Raw genomic sequence first — 21,424 nt, 5'->3', positions numbered from 1 at the left:
ATACTGGCATTCACACATTAGCATGCACAGGCAGGTTCCGTACTGTTCTTTATATTTAAAATCTTTTTTATAAACACTCCAAGAAAAAAACAAAAAAAAACTAATGAATGTTTCAAAGAGGTGTTATAAAATAAAGTTTACATTATCATTACAAGAAATTTAATGTAAAAACTTTTGAACTTAAGTTGAAACAGCAAATATTGTAAAGTCAATTTAACTTCAATAAAGCACTTCAGCACTCGGCAAGATTTAAATGAGTTGAAATTATTTGTACTTTTAAGTTGATTTAATATCAAATTTTAAGGCTGCCACAAAACGTTAAAATTACTATTATTATTGAAACGGCTGGAAAATGTTTATCAAGACAAATGATTAAATAAATATCTAATAAATACCTACAAAAAAAAAAGTCTTCTTTCCCTGACAACCCCTACCCACAACAGGTGTTTGAACTCTCAGTGACATTTTCCCACAGTCACATGACATCGCACATGAATGAACAGCACTCTCTTCCACCCTCAATACTCATGACTCACCACTGCTCCAGGTGTGTGTTCACAGTGTGTTCACTTCTCACTGCTGTGTGTGTGCACTTGGATGGGTTAAATCCAGAGCACCAGTTCTGAGTATGGGTTACCATACGAGTCAAATGTCATGATCACTGCAAAATGATCAATTTCTCTGGATTTATTATTTATATGAATTGTTTCAGTATCCTGCAAACGATTGACATTTCTTCCAAATTTCAAATAAAACAAATATTGTAATTTAGAGAAATTATTTCAAGAGAAACAGACGATCCAAAAGTGAAAGCAGGTACAGAAACATAAACTTTATTGCTCAAAGAGAACAAAGGCAGTCTGCCGTTCACGGTGGACTCAGATCTGGAAGAAACTCAGGGTAAACTACCCGTTTTAGACTTACATTCTACTCATTTACTAACTACTTTGTTTTCTTAATACCCTGCTCTATTTTTTTTTCTATTTTATCAGATTTCCTTTTATTTATTATGTAATAATAATAATAATAAAAACCTTGCTACATGTACTGTGTTAAGCTAACTGAGACTTGTAGTAGCACTTGCATATCATTGCTCTCTTGTTGATTTTGATGGCTTTCATTGTCCTCATTTGTAAGTTGCTTTGGATAAAGGTTTCTGCTAAATGACTAAATGTAATGTAAATGTGAATTAACTTGTCAGGCTAAGTCAGTAGAAGAAAGTCTAGGGTTGGCAGCCACATGCAAAGAAATAAAGAAACATCAAAGCTGATCCGAAGAGAGTTGTTAGTTTAGGTTTCCCCATCATCATCATCATCATCATCATCTTCTCTTTCTTACAGCACATTAAACTGCAAATAAAAGAGTTCATTAAATCATAAAAACATCACTTTCCAGTTCATTTATAATATATGCATTTCCATTTAAATAGTTTTAATTGAAAATCAACATTCCTTTTCAGTTTTCCAGTGTTTGTATGAACACACTCACCTGGGTCAGCTTCCTTCCGCATCACTTCCTGTTCTGGCGGTTGAGTCCATTGCAGCTTCACGTCAGAAAACCCTCGTTGCACCAAAACAGACTGGAGCTGAAATGAGCAGATCTCTTAAAAGTGCTCTCAGTGAGCTCAGATATCTGTGTTTCCTGAGCTCTCTCACCTGTGACAGGAGCTGGACTCTCACCGCAGGATCAGACAGACTCCAACTGGACTTCAGTTTCATCTTCAGGAAAGTTCTCTTCAGTAAAGGACCTGAAAGGGCACATGAGAGTGAACATACAGAGAAAGAAGGGAATTTTGTGTAATTAGAGGTTGTGTAGTGATCCCCAAAAATCTAGAACAAAAGTAATCTAAAACAATACCAACAAAAAAGACCTAGACCTAGATTAAATTAAATACAGGTACAATACAATAAGACATGGTTTAGTGACAAATAAATGTGTTTCATGTAGTGAACTAATGAAAGCTGAGAGCATGCAACTGTTGTAGTTTCACATTTTCAACTAATAAATTGCATAAAAAATAATAATAAAGCTGTTAGTAGCCGTTTCCCAAAACATTAAATCTGTTTGATCACACCTTCTCCATAGACCTCCACCTCACAGAGAGTAAGAAACCTTGAATCTCCAGGAATGATCAGATTCACGTATCGACCCTCCATATCGTTACAAAAGTAGGTGGAGGAAACACCAGCTGGAATGCTAGAAATCACAGCGCATCTAAAGAGAATCAAAGAAAACATTATTTAGACTTCTAGTCTTTCTTTATGTGTATTTTCAGGGATTTTTATGGATATTAAGCCACTGAAAGAGGATCTCACATGGGATTGTTGTTGCCGTTGTTCTCCAGAGAGTTTTCGATGCGAATCTCCGCTCCATTTATTCGTTCAGGACAGCAGTCTAGTCTGTTTGTGATTACGACACTACTTACTCTGTACACAGAACTCAGATCCACCCTCCACCAGGGGTTAGTCTGAACATTGGTTGAAGAACATGCTGATGACTGTTTTATGATTCCTGGATTGAAATCAATGGCCTGTTCACTGATCCAGCTGCCATTGGTTGACGACTGTTTGACGTTTCTTCCAGTCGCCAAATTACCTGGACGATGTCATAGTGTCAAGAAACGATTTTAGTCTGCATATTTGATACTCCTTCAATTCATTTTGGGAGGAGATTTTCTTCAATCAGTCATCTAAAGGCGGGCGTACACGGTGCGATTTTTGCTGTCGTACGAGTTCGCATGCGAATTTTTTTTTCAATCGTGTGGAAATTGCATATTCTTGTATGGTCGCAGCTTGTATCATTTGCGATGAATTACGAGTAGAGTGGCTTACGAGCACTTCCCGACCTCCCGATCATTTTTAAACATGTCCAAAAAGTTTGTGAGCTATCGGTTTGAATTTGTGCCATTTGTGTGGTTGAACGAGCCGATTTGTTGATTTATCTGAAGTTGACCAATCACGAACTAGGAAAACCACAGAAGAAGAAAGACGAAGACGGCAGCGCCACAGCGAATGTGGACTATTTACCAGGAGGATAAACTCGCTGAAGTCTGACAACAGCAAGCGCTGTATGATGTTTCTAGCAACTTATTCCAATGCCTTTTTAGTTCTCTCTCGCTCTCTCTCTCACACACGCATATGTAGTTTACAGGGACACTCCATAAACGTAACAGTATTCTATACTGTACATCCCCGTACACTACCTCTATCCATCACGGAAAATGCATGTTTAAAATTTCTATTAAACACCGTATAATATTTTTTAAAGCCATTTGGTTTACGAGGGCACAGTAATTGTCCTCACAAACCATGTTTACATTTTAATACCTATTTCAAATATTTATAAACCATATACAAGAACACACACACACAGGGTAACCAACCATCCCAGTTTCCTATTGCTGAAAAATAACCTGTACGTGTAGGAAACAGTCATGGCTCGTATCAATATTTTATATGCAGTTATGAGAGAGGGAGAGCAGTTATATTAGGTGCGTTCGACTTGAAGCAGCGCTGCACAGAATGATCACCTGTATGACATCAAAGTACCGCGAGAGCGATTCGAATGCATTGGGTAAGTGTGCTTTCTTAACACTCTCGCGGTACTTTAATGTCACACAGTGATCCTTCTGTGCGTGCAGCGGTGCTTCAAGTCGAACGCGTCTATCGACTTTGTGCAATTGCTTCTGGAATTCGCAGGTTGTAAAATCGTGTCGTATATCAACTCGTCCGTACGATTTTCAGATAAACTCACTCGTGCCGTATGCATGGACCTACGATCTTCCGACCATCCGAATTTGCACCGTGTACACCTGCCTTAAGTCCTATCTACCTGAGTGGAGAAATCCTGAAAACTCAAAAACTGCCTGCCACACATGCATTTAAATAACATTTAAAATCAGCAATCTAACACGACAGTCCCATAAATGTTGTGATATGCTCCAATAACATTATAAAAGCTTTTATTCCAGGCTGGTCCAGTCAATGTGAATGTGTATCCTGTCTCAGGAGTAAAGACAGATGCAGTGACGTGACGATGCTTATTTATGTGGAACTATATTAAAAAACACTTTAATGATATGAGAATTTCTTAAAAAGTCAAATTTGCATGGAAAGGGTTTAGACAAGGGCCCTTAATCACAATAATAATAATAATAATAATAAAATATATGGCTGAGAGTAACTCATAACTCTCCTATTTAAGATAAAACCTTAAAAATAATGGGCGTCAGTCCTAAATGTATTACTCCTAAATTTTTGCTCTAATTCACATTGATCATTTGCTGAAGAAGCTTAAATCAAAACTAGGGTTTTTCTATCGTTTAAAAAATTGTTTTCCCTATGAGGCCCGAAAGAAGCTGGTTGAGAGTACTTTTTTAACAATAATTGATTATGGTGATCTTTTTTTACATGTATGCAGCTTCCACTGTACTAAGGAAATTGGACTCTGTCTATCATGCAGCGTTACGTTTTGTATGTGGAGCAGAATACCGTACGCATCATTGTATTTTGTATGAATCTTTATCATGGTCCTCTTTGTATCATAGGAGAAATTTACACATGTATGTATTTATTCCAAAGGCACTCCTTGGTAAATTACCATCTTACATTACAAACTTTTAAACTTTTTATACTAATGGTTATGGTACCAGATTGCAGCTGCATCTTTGTTTAAAAGTCCCAAGAGTATTCACTGAATTTGGAAAGCATGCTTTTTCTTTTTATGCCCCTAGGGTTTGGAACGACCTACAAAATGTATTGAAATTTGAGTCTTTGCCAACTTTGAGCACTTTTAAATTTATTCTGTATTCTACATTTAAAGAGTCTTGTAAATGCTTTTCTTGAACTTCGATCTATTTTTGATTTGTTGGATTTTTTGTGTTTTAGTTATTTATTTGTCTGAAACTATGTGTGCTGCCGTTTTTGACCAGGTCTTCCTGGAAGAAGAGATTATTATATCTCAATGGGATTCCTGGCTAAATAAAGGATAAATAAAAATAAATAAATAATAAATGGTTTTTCACAAAGCATTTTAGTGCTAAAACTAGCTCCTAAATCTGTGTAACGGTAGGAGAAGTGAAGTGAAAACTCCTAAGTCACTAAGACCAAAGCATAAACTATTCCTAAAATGGCTGTTGCCTTGGATTGTTAACATTTTAGAAACATTTGATGATAATGAGCTTTTAAAAGGGTATATCACTTTGAAGAGATACTCCACTGCAAAATGAAAATGTTGTCATAAATCACTTACCCACATGTCGTTCCAAACCTGTAAAAGCTTCTTTCATCTTTGGAAAACAATTTAAGAAATTTTGGATGAAAACAGGGAGGCTTGTGACTGTCCCATAGACTGTCAAATAAGTAACATTGTCAAGGTCCAGAAATGTATGGAAAGCATCGTCAGAATAGTCAATCTGCCATCAGTGATTCCATCGTAACATTATGAAGCGACGACAATACTTTTTGTACACAAAGAAAACAAAAATAACAACTGAATAAAGTCGCTATTTTTGACAAAACAATAATTTTGCAGTTGAGTATCCACCAGCCATTCCTCACTCAAGCCAACCATGTGTGACACTGTGTGACGCATCTTATGGAAGACTGTTTCCTGAATCTGCGCACTAGCCTACAGTGGGTCTGTGATCTAAGGCTGTTCTTTAAAGTGGGGCAGTTCCATCTTTGCAAAGACAGTCTGGCTTTTCCGGCTCACAGCTTGTAAGTACATTTTTTATATTTAAAGAATTTACAACTGATGATTCAAACATGAGTTTTGGGCAGTGTAGAGTAGCACTGAGTACGGTGAGGGGTGTAACATTTCCGTGACATGCTCGAGGTATTCAGCAAATCAGAACACACCTCGCTTTTCAGAATGATTATCTTTGTAAAAATCAATGCATTTCAGAAAGGAGGGCCAAAGAGGCACAAATGCACAACAAAATGTTAACAGCTCTTCTTGCATCCAGTTAGGTTTTAATTTACATCGCGTGTCTTACTATCAGCCATGATTATTCCACTCTGTTAATTAAAAGGCTATTCATATGCATATCTACTAATTGTTTAGAAGAAGCATACATGTAAGATGCTGTGAATTATCTGAACATATACTTGTTTAATTAGTGACACTTAGCCTTCATTTTAAAATATTTATTTGAATGTGACAATTAACATTTTTATTTGAAACCTTTATTTCAATCTGGTTATAAAATATTGTGTTCTACACTATTTCCATGAATAAATATCACTATATGCATAGTTATTAAACATGCTGACAACATCCATAGCAATGAGGTCAACCCTTTCTTCCTTAATAAAAGTTTGTCTCAGCAGCTTTGTGAATAGGTTTTAAGAGAAAACTCTCTTAACTAGCTAAACTAGCTAAAAACCTTCACTGTTATTTAAGATAACTCTTTGTGGTAAGATAAAATGTTTTGTGAATACAGGCCCAGGTTGTTAAGTAGCTCTGAATTACCTGGAAAAATAACATAGACTCCCACTTCACAGGGAGTAACACACTTTGAAGGTCCAGGATTATTCACAATAATATAACGTCCCTCCATCCCATGACACGAGTAGCTGTAGGTAGCTCCTGTTGGAATAGTAGAAACTACAGCACATCTGGAGAAAGATGAAAGAGTGAGAAGGCTGTTATTCATTCTGTGATCATCACTGAATACCCGGTCTAGTGCTCTGAGAGAATTGCCTGTGTGACGCGATCTGACATTTTAGAAAGATATTACCCTAATAGCACACTTCCATCATATGGACGTACTGTAAATGCAGACATCAATAGGGCTGTCACAAAAATAAAGTCTAATTTCAAATATTTGTTGAATTAAAAAAAAGGCCAATTCAAATGCAAAACCTGTGCATTGAAATTTGATGTGTGTCAAGAGCCGTGCGACATGATGATGATGTAACTGTTGCAGTTTGTTGTAAGTTATCTGTTGTAAGTTATCTGTTGTAAGTTATCTGGTACAGCACGGTGTGGGTGCTATTGATAGGAGAAACAAAACATTTCAAAGCTTCGAATCAATTGAATGAATTGAATTTTATAACGGGCCAATGCATTTTTTAAATAATTATTATTAATTTGCAAGGGCTTTTGTTTGTTTTCAGGAGAGTTTGTCTAAACATGCCCGTTAGAGTTTATTAATTACTACTCCTCTTTTAATTACACAAATGTCTCATTTAAAATGTCTATAAATTGATCAGACTGATCCGAGATCATATAACCATAGACTCTGACACAGTGGTTCTGTGGGGCGATCTCAGTGAACTCACATGATTAACGGGTTCACAGAGATTGCCCCTTAAGGCGAAATAATGAAATTTCTAAACAATTGTGACGTGACGAAGTCTCGTTTATTGAAATCACGTGACTTTGACATTTTGATATGCGCTTTATATACCACTGTTTTGAAACAACTGATTCACAAAGATTTCGAAGTTTCATAAAGCAGTGTTTCAAAAGCGGCCATCATTATCAGGTGCGTTGTTCATTTGAAAAATGGCGGGAAAAGACTCTGATTCTGAGAGAATCTTGCTTATGCCAAAACATCTAAAAGTGTGTGGTGTTTTCTGGAGCATCAGAGGTGAGAATATTGACAAAACCACACCCTTTGTAAGTTGTGTAAGAAACTGTGCTAATTCACTCCACAACATCTAAAGCCCCCTTTCCACTGCACACAACATTCGGACACGATTGTCGCATTTCTCCCTCTAGCGGCAGTCGCGCAGAACTTTCAAACTGGTCGTGCAGCAACCGTTACCTTGGCATATTCACCATGGTAAAATTAATCATTTTAATGAGCATAGTTAATGTATGAATGCATCGTCACAAATCAGGTGACCCCCAAAATAAAAACAGTAGGTTTTATGGGGCTAATCAAAGTAAATGGTTTAATAATTATTAAATAATTATTTCTGCCATAAGTGTTACAAACCACCATTTTACAGAAATAGTGTTTAAAGGATAATGTTAACAAAATATAGGTAATTCTGACCCTGCACCGATAGTTTTGATTAGAATACATCACATCTGGCGGGCGTTCGCATATGGTCTAGTCGCAGAAGTTCAAATATTTGAACGTATCCGAGGCTTCCGGTTTTGGAAAATGACTAAGTTCCACTTTATGTCGTCCTTTTTTTTTTTAAGGTGTTCATGTGGAAAGTGCAGTTTGATGACGACATCGCATGTTGTTTACTTGATGTGCTTACGCGCCGATAGCTAAGTTAACAACACAGAGATATTTGAAGCAGTTTTACTCACCGCCTGCGGTTCCAACACACGATTGTGACCCTTTTTCGTTGGGACTGCATTCCCATTAAGAAATAAACGATATGCAAATCCGGCGTCAAACTGGGCCTTGTTTGTAAAACAAGCATCTTCGAAATGCAGGGAGTAAACAAAAACACTTGCACAACTCCGTTGATGCTCTGTAAAAATAAACTCCATCCACTGGTCACTTAATGCTGTTTTTTTGGTAATCTGTGCAGGGTTGTCTTACCCTGGCAACCAAAAACACATTTCTTTTGTGACAATTCGGTCTCTCACTCTGATCAGTGAATGTCTTTGTTCTACTATACGGGAGTGCGCGCTCTTCCGGGAGAAGTGCCCTTAGGACCCATATAAGGAAATTCCGCTCCATTTAACGTCACACAGACCCATACTCAAAAAAAACTTTCCGAAACTTGTGACAAACCGGAAGAGATATTTTTGGAACAAAAATACTCCTTCAAACGTACAACTTAATTTTTGAAACTTTGTCCATGTTTAGCATGGGAATCCAACTCTTTAACAGTGTAAAAAACTCACTATGCATGAAATAGCATTTCTACCAGAAAGACTCGGGAGATAAAATGTACGAAGCATATATTTATTGACAGCTCAGCAAGCACAATTATAAATTTCTTTGGTGGAAGGCCCGTCCAAGGTTCGTAATCCGAGGGAGCGGATCTGCATTTCCTGCCTGAAGACGAAGGCAGGGGCGTAGCCGACCCCCAAAAGTAGGTGGATTATGAGACCTCCAGACGGGGCCAGCCTTCCCCCCAAAAATAGATGAAGTATACCCACCAGTTGTGAATCCTAAGGTTCCTGGAAGAAAATAAAAAGAGAGTTAGCATGATCAGCATGATGACGTAAGATTAAGCCTCTTATAAAGTTTTTTTTTATTTTTTTATTTACAGAAATAGCCGCAATAGGCCAGACAGAGACAGCCACGATAGGCAGACACGGACAGCCACAATGGGCCGACACAGACAGGCCTTGATAGACCAACAGAAATAGCCACGATAGGCAGACACAGACAGGCCTCGATAGACCAACATATGTAGCCACGATAGGCCAGACGCAGACAGCCACGATAGGCAGACACGGACGGGCCCCGATAGGCCGAACATAAATAGCCAAGATAGGCCAGACGCAGACAGCCACAATAGGCAGACACAGATAGGCCCCAATAGACCGTACATAAATAGTCACGATAGGCCAGACACAGACAGCCACGATAGGCAGACGCAGACAGGCCTCGATAGACCGTACAGAAAAATAGCCATGATAGCCAGACACGGACAGGCCTCGATAGACCATACATAAATAGCCACGATAGGCCAGATGCAGACAGCCACAATAGGCAGACGCAGACAGGCCTCGATAGACCGTACAGAATAGCCATGATGGCCAGACACAGATAGGCCTCGATAGACCAACAGAAATAGCCACAATAGGCCAGACGCAGACAGCCACGATAGGCAGACATGGACAGGCCTCGATAGACCGTACAGAAATAGCCATGATAGCCAGACATGGATAGGCCTCGATAGACCGTACAGAAATAGCCACGATAGGCCAGACATGGATAGGCCTCGATAGACCGTACAGAAATAGCCACGATAGGCCAGACGCAGACAGCCACGATAGGCAGACGCAAGACAGGCCTCGATAGACCATGAATAGCCACGATAGGCAGACACAGACAGGCCTCAGTAGACCGTACAAAAATAGCCACGATAGGCCAGACGCAGACAGCCACGATAGGCAGACGCAGACAGGCCTCAATAGGCCGTACAGAAATAGCCACAATAGGCAGACACAGGACAGGCCTTTATAGACCGTACAGAAAAATAGCCATGATAGCCAGACACGGACAGGCCTCGATAGACCGTACAGAAATAGCCACGATAGGCCAGACACAGACAGCCACGATAGGCAGACACGGACAGGCCTTGATAGACCAAACAGAAATAGCCATGATAGCCAGACACAGATAGGCCTCAATAGACCGTACATAAATAGCCACGATAGGCAGACACGGACAGGCCTCGAAAGACCGCACAAAATAGCCATGACATATACAGCCTTAATAGACCATACAGATGTAGTAACACCACCACCAGTAATTGCATGAATATACCTGATTAGTTACAGGAGAGCTTTCTGAGCTTCAAGAATGGTTTTGGAATCAGGTCTGATGTATGATTCGAATGCTGAGGAAGACCATCTGCCCATGATCTTAATAGCTGATGTAGAGATCCCTCGTTCAGCTGCTGAGGTAGCTGCACCAATTCTGAATGAATGGCCAGTATAGAGAGAGGGGGATAGACTGCAGCTTTTGAGAACAGTAGTTAAGTGAGATCTAAAACAGGCCTTAGAAAGGGGTGCTCCGTTAGGTAAAATAAAAAGTGGTGCGTTTTTTGAAGTTCTAGGTCGGATTTTAAGATATTTCACCATGGCAGAGAAGGGAAAGAATTTATTATTTATTTTAGAAATTGTTAAGGTGACACCAGAATCTAGCACATCGGTTTTTGAGTGCTTGAGGAAGAGAGTGAAGAATTTAGGTCCGAATCCTATATCAGAAAAGGAAATACCGCGAGCAGGATCAAATTGATTGGTTTCGGAAGTGAATTCCCCTAGACGCATAAACCCATAGAAGGCAGATAAAAAAAACTGCTTCGAGAAGAAAATTGAGGTACACAGAGAGATGTCCATAGCACACGGACGTAATTAATTTATGTAATATAGGCAGGGTAATAGGCAGACGTTTATCTTTAATTTTTATGGAAGATTTAGCTAGCCCTTTGAGAAGTAATCGAATGGAATAATCAGAAAAAAGGCTTTGAAAATTGGGATTATAAAATTTAGCGTAGAATTGGATGCCGGCGAGGAGTCTGCGAATAGACTAAATTTTGAGATTGCGATTTTTAAAATTAGAGACGAGAAAGGAGCAAATGGTCGAAATTAGAATAGGAAAAACAGAAATTTGGAAGGAAAAACAAAACATTAGAAAAGCGGACCATGCAGACGTGTAGGCTTTGAGTGTGAGGGAGCGACGCCTTTAGAAATGTAATTTCTAGCTGACGTAAGCAGGTCATTTAGTTCAGAATTATGTCTGCTAACGGAGGGCAGATTAAAGGATCCGGGTTGGCTGAGGGGCACAGCTGTCTGAACGTCTGAAATCGAAATCGAGAGAGCGCATCAGCAATAACATTGAAGTGACCGGGTATATGTTCGGCTTTGATAATAAAATTGAAAACAACTGATTGCCAAATTAACCGTCTCAGAAAAGGCATGATCATAAGGCAAGAGGATCTCCCTTTATTAATGATGGCGACTGTGGCTTCGTTATCGCAGAGCATCAAGATACGTTTACATGACTATTCTGGGCCCCAGATGACAATGCAAACCATTGCCCTTGGAAGAACCCCCCGAAACCAATTGAAGGGGCCGCGTCTGTGAATAATTGGAGTTGGAGCGATGATTCGAAATCGTCGTTGTAGAAAAAAGAAATACCGTTCCACTCATTAAGCAGTCTTTTCCAGAATTTAATGTCAGATAAACAGCCTTCGTCTAGTTGGATCTGATCGCTTAGTTTTTCCACGGAATGTGCGAGAGTTAACAATCGTGAGATAAAAGCCCTGCCTTAAGGAATGATTCTCATAGCGAAATTTAGGTGTCCAAGTAGTGAAAGCAAATCGCGTTTTGATATGGAATGTAGGGAGGGAAAAGATTCCAAAAACGACCTAATTCTTGTGAGTTTTTCGGGGGGAAGAGAAGCTTGCTGTAGCACTGAATCTAGGGTAATCCCCAGAAATTCTAATGAAGTAGAGGGTCCCAGAGTTTTCTCAGCGGAAAGGGGAATGCTGACGTCGCTAAAAATATTTCTTATAACGTCCAAAACGACGGATTGAGAAGATGGATAATCAATCAACAGAAAATCGTCAAGCAGATGTAAAACGAAAGGGAGCTTGCAGATATTCGGCAAAATCCAGCACATCGCTTCGGAGAGGCTATTAAAAATGTGAGGGCTACTTCTACACCCAAATGTAAGCCTAACGGCAAAATAGAATTTAGAATTCCATTTAACGCCAAAAAGGCCAGTCAGAGGGATGGATTGGCATAGTTTTGAAAGCATCTGTGACATCAGCTTTCGCTAACCAATCACCTTGACCGGCTACCTTGATTAAATGAATGGCATTATCAACCGAGGCGTAGTGTAAAGAAAAAGGTGCTAAAGGTATGCATTCGTTCACGCTCGCTGTGTAAGCGGAATGAGGGGAAGACATATCGAAAATAAGACGTTTTTTTACCGGAGTATTTCCGTGTTGCGACGCCGATGGAATTGATGCGAAAGGGCGAAAAAGGAGGGGAATCAAAGGGGCCAATGACGTAACCTTTATTTACCTCTTTCTCTAACAGATTAGAAACCACATCTGGTTCAGTAATAGCTGATTGCAGATTTTTAGCTATAAAGGAGGTGGTGAGATTAGAAAGGATGCCCACCCGAAACCCTTGAGACAGACCAGTGATTAGATAATCGACAAAATTCGGATCGGGATGAGAAGAGAGGTAGTTAGAAAGAATGGAAACATTAATGGGGGTAGATGGGTGGCTTTTCAGAATTTTCTGTGAAATGGGGCTTTTCCTCGGATTGGAGGTTTGTATCGGCGTGGACAGACAGATTTTGGGTGCGGATCCTTGCAGAAGCTGCAAAAGAAGCGTGCGGCACTTGGCTGGCAAAAGCTTTGGGGCAGAAAGGCGCCGAGTGTCCGTGAGCACTACAGATACTACAAGCCAGCGTTTTAGCGCCGCCGAAATGACGAACGCGCAGTTCGGTGTCCGTCACGGACCAGTCTAGTCTGGTGTTAAACAGTGAAATAAAGGAAGCGGATTTAGTGGAGAACGATTTATGATATTCGTAGAATAATGTGCCCCCGTAACGTTGATTAAAGTCTGCCATCATGGCTAAATATAAATCCAGTTCTTCCCTTCGATCTGGGAAAGCTTGGCACAGAATGTCTCTGAATACGCTAAAAGCGATGACAAACTCTGCGAATGTAAGATTCCTTTGTAACCTCGGATCGGAAGTTTTAAGCAAGACTGCCACGTCACCACAGTCGACCACCTTCCTGTCAGCAGCAGACGAGGGAAGCAGAAGTGAAACAAGGTTTAAATCCTTACCTTGAATGATGTTTGTTCTGATATGGGGAGATATCGTAGCAGCGGCTGGAGAAACGAAGCACCTACCGAATAGCTGGCCGGGGGTTGCTGTAGAAAGGTTAAATAATGGGGTTTCGGTTGGAGCAGGGACATCTTGGAATGGAGTCTGAGCCGGTTGGTGAGAAGTTGGCAGGGCTGAAGAAGTAGAAGCGACGCTCGAGGGATCGCTTGATCCACTGGCAAGAGGACGGAATTGAGGAGTTACAGCGAAGGTGACAGCCGGATCCGGGCCATTGGAACTAGCTGACTGTTTGAATATTGCCATGCTTGATTCCAGATTTTTTACGGTTTGGGAGAGGCTTTGAACCGCTTGGAGGAGTTGAATGTTGACTCCGTCAGGTTCAGTGATGTCCGGAAGAACAGGTGCCCGAGCATGCAGCGTGGTTCATTTGGCTGGATGTGGTGACGATGATTTCGCTGTTCTCTTCCTGCCGGCTTGTTTTGAGTGGCCGGGCGCTGGAGGAGTAGCGAGATTGGAGACGGACTCGGGTGGGTAACCCAGGGTATTTTGAGCGTGAAGAAGAAGATCCTCTCTTGACAGGTCATGGCTGACGGGAATGCCAGCTGATTCCAGAGTACTGTACACGTCTTCCGTAGACCACGTAGCCCACTGCGATTCACGATGTTGGAGGCGTGTGCTACATCGAGTTGGACGAGGAGAGGGCAGGACAAACTCGTCATCGGAGTCTGAGTAGTCACAGACGATTGGAGTTTTCTTGGACATGGTTGTTAGCAGTAACGCGAGCAATTGTTGTCGCGTCGGCATCTGCGAACTCAAACATGTGTAAGTACGATCTTTTATACAGGAGTATAAGGACGTGATTGGATAGTGATGAAGGTAATTGGTGACGAAGTGATTGAGTCTTCCTGGCAGAACTTAGGCTAAAGCTTCCATTTCACCCCCCCCCCCTTAAGGAAATTATATTTAAAGAACAAATGTTTGAAAAGTTATTCACATACAAAAGTTAATGTCATTAAATTTAAATAAAAGATGCTTGATTTGGTTTATAATTGCTTATTGTGCTCACATGTGCCCTCTTGTGGTATTATAGTTTGTTTAGGGTTAAGAGTTACACTGTCATTTGTCTTTTGAAAATTTGTTGTGACAAAAATTGACAGATTGTTTACCAGTTTCACATATTTGTGCTGTCGAAATTAATGCTATTAATGCATACATTTATTTACTTTATTTATTTATTCTTCAGTTTAACAAGTTAAACATAGTTGTTATTGGTTATATTTGTTGTCCGTTAATCAAAGTACAAAAGAAGAAGAAAAAAAGAGGAAATCAATAACTTTTGTAGATTAAAAGATTCAGTTTCTGTATATTTCCTACTTGTGAAGGGCACAGGTAGATAACTATGTGAAAATTAAGTTCGCTTAAATTAGAAGTTGTTATTATTTAAAGTCAAATACATTTTTAAAATTGATAGCTCTCAATTAAATTGTAATGTTGAATGGCTAGTCAAGACATCAGAATTGGTATTTGTGATACGCGGATTAAAAAGATGCCATTAAACAATTATATAAAATATACTGTCTTTGTTTTTTATGTATTAATATGAAGACTGATTGTGAAATTATTGCAAAAAAGTATATTTAAAAACTTGAATCTTAGGTTGGATTCATCAATTAATTTAAGAAAAACGTCATAATCGTTTTACAGGACAAAGTACATATATATTCAGTAAAGTTTTTATCCATTAAGTTAATTTATCTTTACTACTGTAGGAATTTTTATGAATACCTGCAATCTGATTCATCCTTTGCTCTTATTAAAATAAAATACATATGAGCGGATATCAGATCTTAAAAGAACTAAGGTCAGACTTCTATCACAAGAGTACTACTGGGGGTGCTACAGGGGTAAAGTAGTGCTGGTGTTGTCCAGGGTTGAGCTCCGGCGCACATAACAGAAGGCTCTCTCAAAATGTTATATTTTACAGTTTGTCAATTGACATAAGATTTTGTAGGATTTGTAGACATGTGCACCCCTCGAAAGCCTGAAAGCACAGAGAACAAGAACCCCCACCCCCACCCCACATAACAGATCCCCTGTATGTGTATGTAGCTACTGACCGACTGACCAAAATCACAATATAAGAATAAATCAGAGAGACTCACACTGGGTTGCTGGAAACATTTGAAGAAACATTCCCAACCCGAATCTCTGCTCCGTTTAACCAGCTTTCACATGAGGTACAGTCGGGTTTGCTAGTGATGGTCACTCTGTTCACACTGTACGTCTTCATCAGGTCCAGTCTCCACCACGGGTCAGTTTGCCACGGAGTACTGCTACAGGTGTAGATTGACCCATCCAGAGCTTTTTGGGCATACCAGTCAGAATATAACATCGATAGCTCGGCCGTTCCCCATGTTGCTACATTCACTGGAATAAGTTCAAAGGAAAACCTTATTTGCAATTGCAATTTAGCCCTGCTGGGATATTTAAGTGCATGAGTTTTCTAAAAAAAGTTTGTCTAAAAAAGTTTCACAGCAGTACAAACTCACTAACAAAAAATGAAATAGTGTTTAATTCACAAAATCTCACCTTCTTTTTCTGCCTCCGTTTGAACTGAGAAAAAGCCTTAAAATGAGAAACACAGAATGATTATAAGTATTTTGCAACTTAAATAGATTTTTCTTATGAATATAAACGTGTTCTGTTAGATTTATACTTTACAAATATTTGCCAGTTGAGTAAAATTTTGTATGACTTCTAAAATAATGTATTAATGTTTTATGTAATTAGCTTCTCAATAAAAAGTGTATTGTTTAAGGGTATTTATATAGCATTAAAAAAGAACAACACATTCAGTTATAATTGAGGGTCTTCTGTTAAGTGTTTCTGAAGATGAAGGTGAAAGCAGACTGAAGGCTATTAAGATATTAAACAGATTGTGTTTTACTTACCCAGTAAAAAACACAGACTCTTGTAGAAGTCCCTCATGTTCATTTCAGGTGGTTTGTGATTCTTTCTGCTTTCATTTGAGGAAGTTTGAATGAATGTTGTTCCTGGGAGACATGATACTGTTTTCCTCCCACTTTTCACTCTGAATGGTGCTGGAAAAATGTTTGCACACACAAACACACACAAATCAGTAGTTTGCATCTTTTAGCTACAAATCAAGTGAATGCATTTTCACTGAAAATATTGATAACTTGCAACTTCAACTTAGTAATTAATGATATTAAAATGTTAGTGTTGAAATTGTGGTGATCACTTTTATCTGAAGCAAGTCAAAGGAAGTTCATGTTGACATGCTTTCACTGAATATTACGTGTAAACAGCAATAGCAAAATCCACCAAACAGTTTGTCAGCTGTCCTCTCCTGAGAGAAATCTGAGGGACAATCTTCCTGAAATACATTAGAAAACTGAAACTGTGTTGTTATTCCATATCATTCTTACTTGTATGACATTATTTTAGTGAAGGATGAGGTTTTGAAGTGAATGAGAACTGAAACTGTCAAGTTCTGAAATAACAAAAAAAAATCCTAACAGTGCCACAGAAGGGGTTCATATGACCATTTCTCCAGTCTAGATCTGTCATACTGCATGTTGCTCCACCTGCCATGTTTCAGTTTGTTTTTTTCATTCACATCTTATGAACATCTTAAGATCAACGAACATTTGCATTTAGTTTTTTATGCATGAAAGCTGCCTGTCAAAACTACCTGAAATCACACAAACCGAGTCCTGCATCAGTTCTGACATGATGAGAAGATCTGTCTCTGATCATCTTTAAACTTTAGTTGTTCTTATAGCAATTTAATAAATCTTTGCCCCTCATTACCATTTGCCTCCACATCTACTGCTGTTCACGTCTTAGAATCTCACTGTTTTTTCTTATTCACTTAGTTTCTTTGAGTCGTTTGCCTAGAAAGCCTGTTCAAAAAACCATGAACATAAATGTAAATGTTCTCAAATTGCTTACTCAAGAACACAAACATATGAGAAAGCGCACTCTGATTGCATCGGTACTGGCGTCTTGAGCTTTGAAAGCAACAGCTCATCATTTTTTACTTTTTCATGTTTAAGCTTCACCATTATTAAATTTGCTGCAATTCGTACTTGCTTTTTTCTACAAATGCCTGCTCAGTGTTTTTCTTGGCCCTGATGCACTTGTTTGTGAAATTCATTTGACTAGGCGTAGATTATTTTGCCTATGTAAATCATGTGGATGCCTTTTTTTTTGTTATTGTTGAAAGAAGCTGAAAATTACACTTGATATAGATCAATGAAATGTGATATTCTGATGGATCAAAAAGGAGCAGTGAGTGTTTGCAATCAGACCAAAAACTATTTTTGGATGATAAACTTTTAAGTTGATCCACTGAAGGATTGGTTTCAATGGCCCAGAGTTTTTTTTTTTTTTTTTTCTGTTTGTTTTTTCAAAGTGGGCATATCCGGTTTCGCCTGACAGCAGGCCTGTGGAGACCCACATTGTCTCACATTTGGTGTCAAAAGTGGGATGGCTATTCGTAAAACAGCACAGAGAGGCAAGAAGCCTAGGGTGGGGCTTCAGTCCCAGACCAAAGCTACTGTATCACAGAGTTGGATGTGGCCTGTGAAACTGCTGAGTCTACAGAGGAGGAGAGAGAGGAAAATCCCCCACCAGTTCGTCCAAAGTCCACATCACCTCAAGAGTCTGTCACTTCTACTTCAACATGTAGTGGTGGGATGTTTGCAGTGATGATGCGACTTCTTGAGCACACAGGAGCAGAGAGAGCAATGGTGTGTAATGGAGCTACGGAGTCTGCGGGGAGTCGATTCTGCAAGCTGTTTAGCCAGCTGAGGTGTCGAGTGTGACCAAAAGTCCACGGATGGAGTTTTCCGTTTCGAGCATCTCACCAGAAACTCAAGGGTGACCAGAAGACAAGTGGAGTTATCAGCTGGTTCCACTGCAGTCTGGGCAAGCGCTGGAAGCCTACCTGGCCATTGATGAGGACCAAGCAGAAGTTTACTATGACCTGTAAGAGGTGCTATTGGTAAAGTTCAACATCTACCTTAGGCTACGTTCACACTGCAGGCTGAAATGACCCAATTCCGATTTTTTTGCCCCTATGCGACCTGTATCTGATCTTTTCATGACAGCCTGAACGACACAGATCCGATCTTTTCAAATGTGACCCAGGCCACTTGGATATGTGGTCCTGAATCCGATCCGTATCCGATCTTTTGAAATGCGAACTCCGTCTGAACAGCCAGGCCACATGTATCTGACCCGCACGTCATTGATACACTACAAATGTCATAATTCTGCGTTGAAGTAGGCGGGAACGAGAAGATAAACAACAACCATGGATGACGATGCTGCTGAGACTTGTCAATGGAAGGGAAGTGAGATCACAGATTTAATTAATAAACAATCTCAACCGACTGGCTGAGGCCAGCCTAAAAAGATACTCAGGAGAGCTGACGGGCCACTGTTGCATCATGAAAGCTTATCTCTTTCACATGTTTTTAAGCCTTACCGATTGTCGATTTAAATATTAAAGCATTCAAAAACAAGACGCGGAAAAGCTGAACAGAGTAATGTTAGCTGGTTACTCGCACACTGTATTCGGTATGCACGAGAGAGAGAGCTGCGTATCATGGACTGCAACACTGAAATGAATATATATATTTTTAAAATGTTACAATGTTATATCATAATATTATTGTTGTTTTACTTCCTTCTTTTATGTCATTTTAGAATTACATTCATTTTGCAATCCGTCCCTTTGCGCCACCTGGCTGTAGTTTCGCGAATGATTTTAACACACGACTGAATTAGGCAGTACGCACGGCGGTAATGCCCAATTAGACAGTGGCCCGTCAGCTGTACTGAGTATCTTTTTAGGCTGGCCTCAGCAAGATCGTTGGGGGTTCCCCCTCAGCCGTAGGCCCCTTTATTCGTCACAACCTTTCACCCCATTAGCGACGGCCCTGGGCCTGAGTAATTTTGAGCATTATAGAATTGTGACTTTAAAGGTTAGTGATTTAGGAGGTGAAAATACTGTGAAATTACACATGGCATGGATTTTAGAGCGTATAACAACTGAATGTTTATGAAACATTAGCCAATAAAACATGTTTTTTAAACAACGGAACCATACAACATGTGAATAAATAAAATGCGTAGTTTTCATAACATTTCATTATTCAAAAAAATCCATAACGTTTCTGGTGTTTGGATTTCTACTTCGAAATAATGAGCTCCAAGTTTAAGAATAGCCCCGGACTAGTCTCTCTTTCTCTCTCTCTCTCTCTATTTAACAGCATTAGCTCAATGAAATATTTCTTCCTTCCGTTAGAATGAATGTTTTCCTGCCTTGCTAAATTTTGGGCTCGTGATCAATAAGTTGTATTCGCCTCAATCTCATTCAGTAAAGTCAAACCGCAGACAGTGAAGCTGCATCACTGAGGGTGAGTCCCGTGCGCTGTGAGGCGGGAACAGAGGATTCTGCTTGGCCTAAAAGCCTTCCACAAACATCCACAATCACAAATAACAATGATTTTCATAAAATAATGATTAATTATTAATTGATGATTTGTTATTATAATTACGGTCTTGTGAAAATAATAATATGTGCTGCGAGAATATAATGAATACAAAGAGTAGTGCTGCTGAGTGCAGGCATGTTTCAGCCCAGTAACACACCGTTCCTCAGAGCCAAAACACAGACCGAATTCAGTTCAGCTGGAGGGGGTTTGGTTTTTGGGGATAGTTATGAATGACTTGTGGGGGTCGAGATAAAGGTGTGAATTGCTCTTTCATATGGACAGTGTCTTATGAGGCTTTCACTTGCTTAACTGGTTTATATAGGACTGTTGTTTTGGTAATAGACAAAAAAAATGGTCTGCCCCTACATACTGTAAGATTTTTCTAGTTCTAGTCCTTCCTTAGTTATATTAACTAATCAGAGGTTTATATTAAATGTACATAATCAAATTCTCCATTTCTGAAGGAATACCTCTCCAGAAACACCACAGGGATGACAGCTTCCTTTACATCTTTTCAGCTAAAAAAAAAATGAATAATAATAATAATCAAAATAAGAAGGGGGGGGGGTTAGAATAAAATGTAATTATAAACAGAATTTTAATAATGTTTTGTGAGCAAAATATTTAAAATATAAACTGATATGAATGAACTGCAAGAGGGGAAAAATGTGTCCTTTTATTTATTAACTTTTTTGGATTGCTGCTTTTTTTTGGAATCCAGGATTCAGATTCGGATTCGGCCAAATACTGGGCTTTTTGATGGGGTTTGGTTTCGGCCGAACCTTAGGTTTTTTTTTCACCGAACCGAAGCCTAGGCTTGCGTTACGCTGGTCGACGTCACGTGGCCGTTGATTGTGTGAAGGTGTTTATATGAGGAGGAACACGGCCCGACAGTTCGCTCTAAACTAAACTGTCAGGAATCTTGAGACAATTTTTATACCGTAGCAATACAGAGCCGGCCAGTCACATCGGGTGCTGACGTGGAGCTAAGCGTTTTTTTCGGTGAGCCTTTGATTCCTCTAAGAGAGGATCCTCTTCAGTGGTGGAAGACAAACCAGCAGCAGTGATCTTCCGTAATATTTTTTGTAGTATTTGGCTACTGTTCTAATCATAGCCTATCCTACTGTTATGAACGAAAACTAAACTAGCCTACTATCCATGTTTATTGAGTTAATGTTCAATTACATTAATTTCAGTTAAGTCACCAAACATATTCTGATTTTTAAAAAGAAAAGAAAAACACTTTTCTTTGCATTGCTGCATTTTTTTTTTTTTTACATTTAAATAAAATAAAATAAAATAAAATGAAAAATACATTGCTGTGGACATTGTTTACTTCATTAATGTGTTTTACTGTGTTAATGCAATAAGGATGCGACTAGGATTTGGTTTTTGGTTTCGGATTCGGCCGAATCTTAAACAGTGGATTCGGTATTCG

General features: G+C 39.4%; 1 protein-coding gene across 1 annotated transcript; it reads right to left on the bottom strand.

Annotated features, from left to right (window-relative positions):
* Nucleotides 1-1,222: 1,222 nt before the first annotated feature.
* LOC128017553 (pentraxin fusion protein-like) lies at nucleotides 1,223-16,453 on the bottom strand. The gene is made up of 9 exons (XM_052602957.1): nucleotides 16,411-16,453; nucleotides 16,049-16,084; nucleotides 15,622-15,886; nucleotides 6,472-6,617; nucleotides 2,316-2,595; nucleotides 2,075-2,214; nucleotides 1,656-1,747; nucleotides 1,485-1,585; nucleotides 1,223-1,349 (listed from the first exon to the last, which is right to left on the bottom strand). Exons 1-9 carry the CDS (start codon nucleotides 16,451-16,453, stop codon nucleotides 1,223-1,225), a joined length of 1,230 nt encoding a protein of 409 aa, XP_052458917.1.
* Nucleotides 16,454-21,424: the final 4,971 nt, after the last annotated feature.

Source organism: Carassius gibelio, chromosome A7 (assembly GCF_023724105.1).
Source record: "Carassius gibelio isolate Cgi1373 ecotype wild population from Czech Republic chromosome A7, carGib1.2-hapl.c, whole genome shotgun sequence".
Classification (NCBI taxonomy): Eukaryota; Metazoa; Chordata; class Actinopteri; order Cypriniformes; family Cyprinidae; genus Carassius; species Carassius gibelio.
This window is presented reverse-complemented; position numbering and strand designations above follow the sequence as displayed.

Bases quoted from the DNA above. Each gene is read 5' to 3' on its own strand.
- LOC128017553 (XM_052602957.1), bottom strand. From the start codon at position 16,453: ATGAACATGAGGGACTTCTACAAGAGTCTGTGTTTTTTACTGG. The intron at 2,215-2,315 runs GTGAGATCCTCT...GATTCTCTTTAG, and splicing joins AACGGCAACAACAATCCCAT to ATGCGCTGTGATTTCTAGCA. The intron at 1,748-2,074 runs GTGTGATCAAAC...GTGCCCTTTCAG, and splicing joins GGTGGAGGTCTATGGAGAAG to GTCCTTTACTGAAGAGAACT.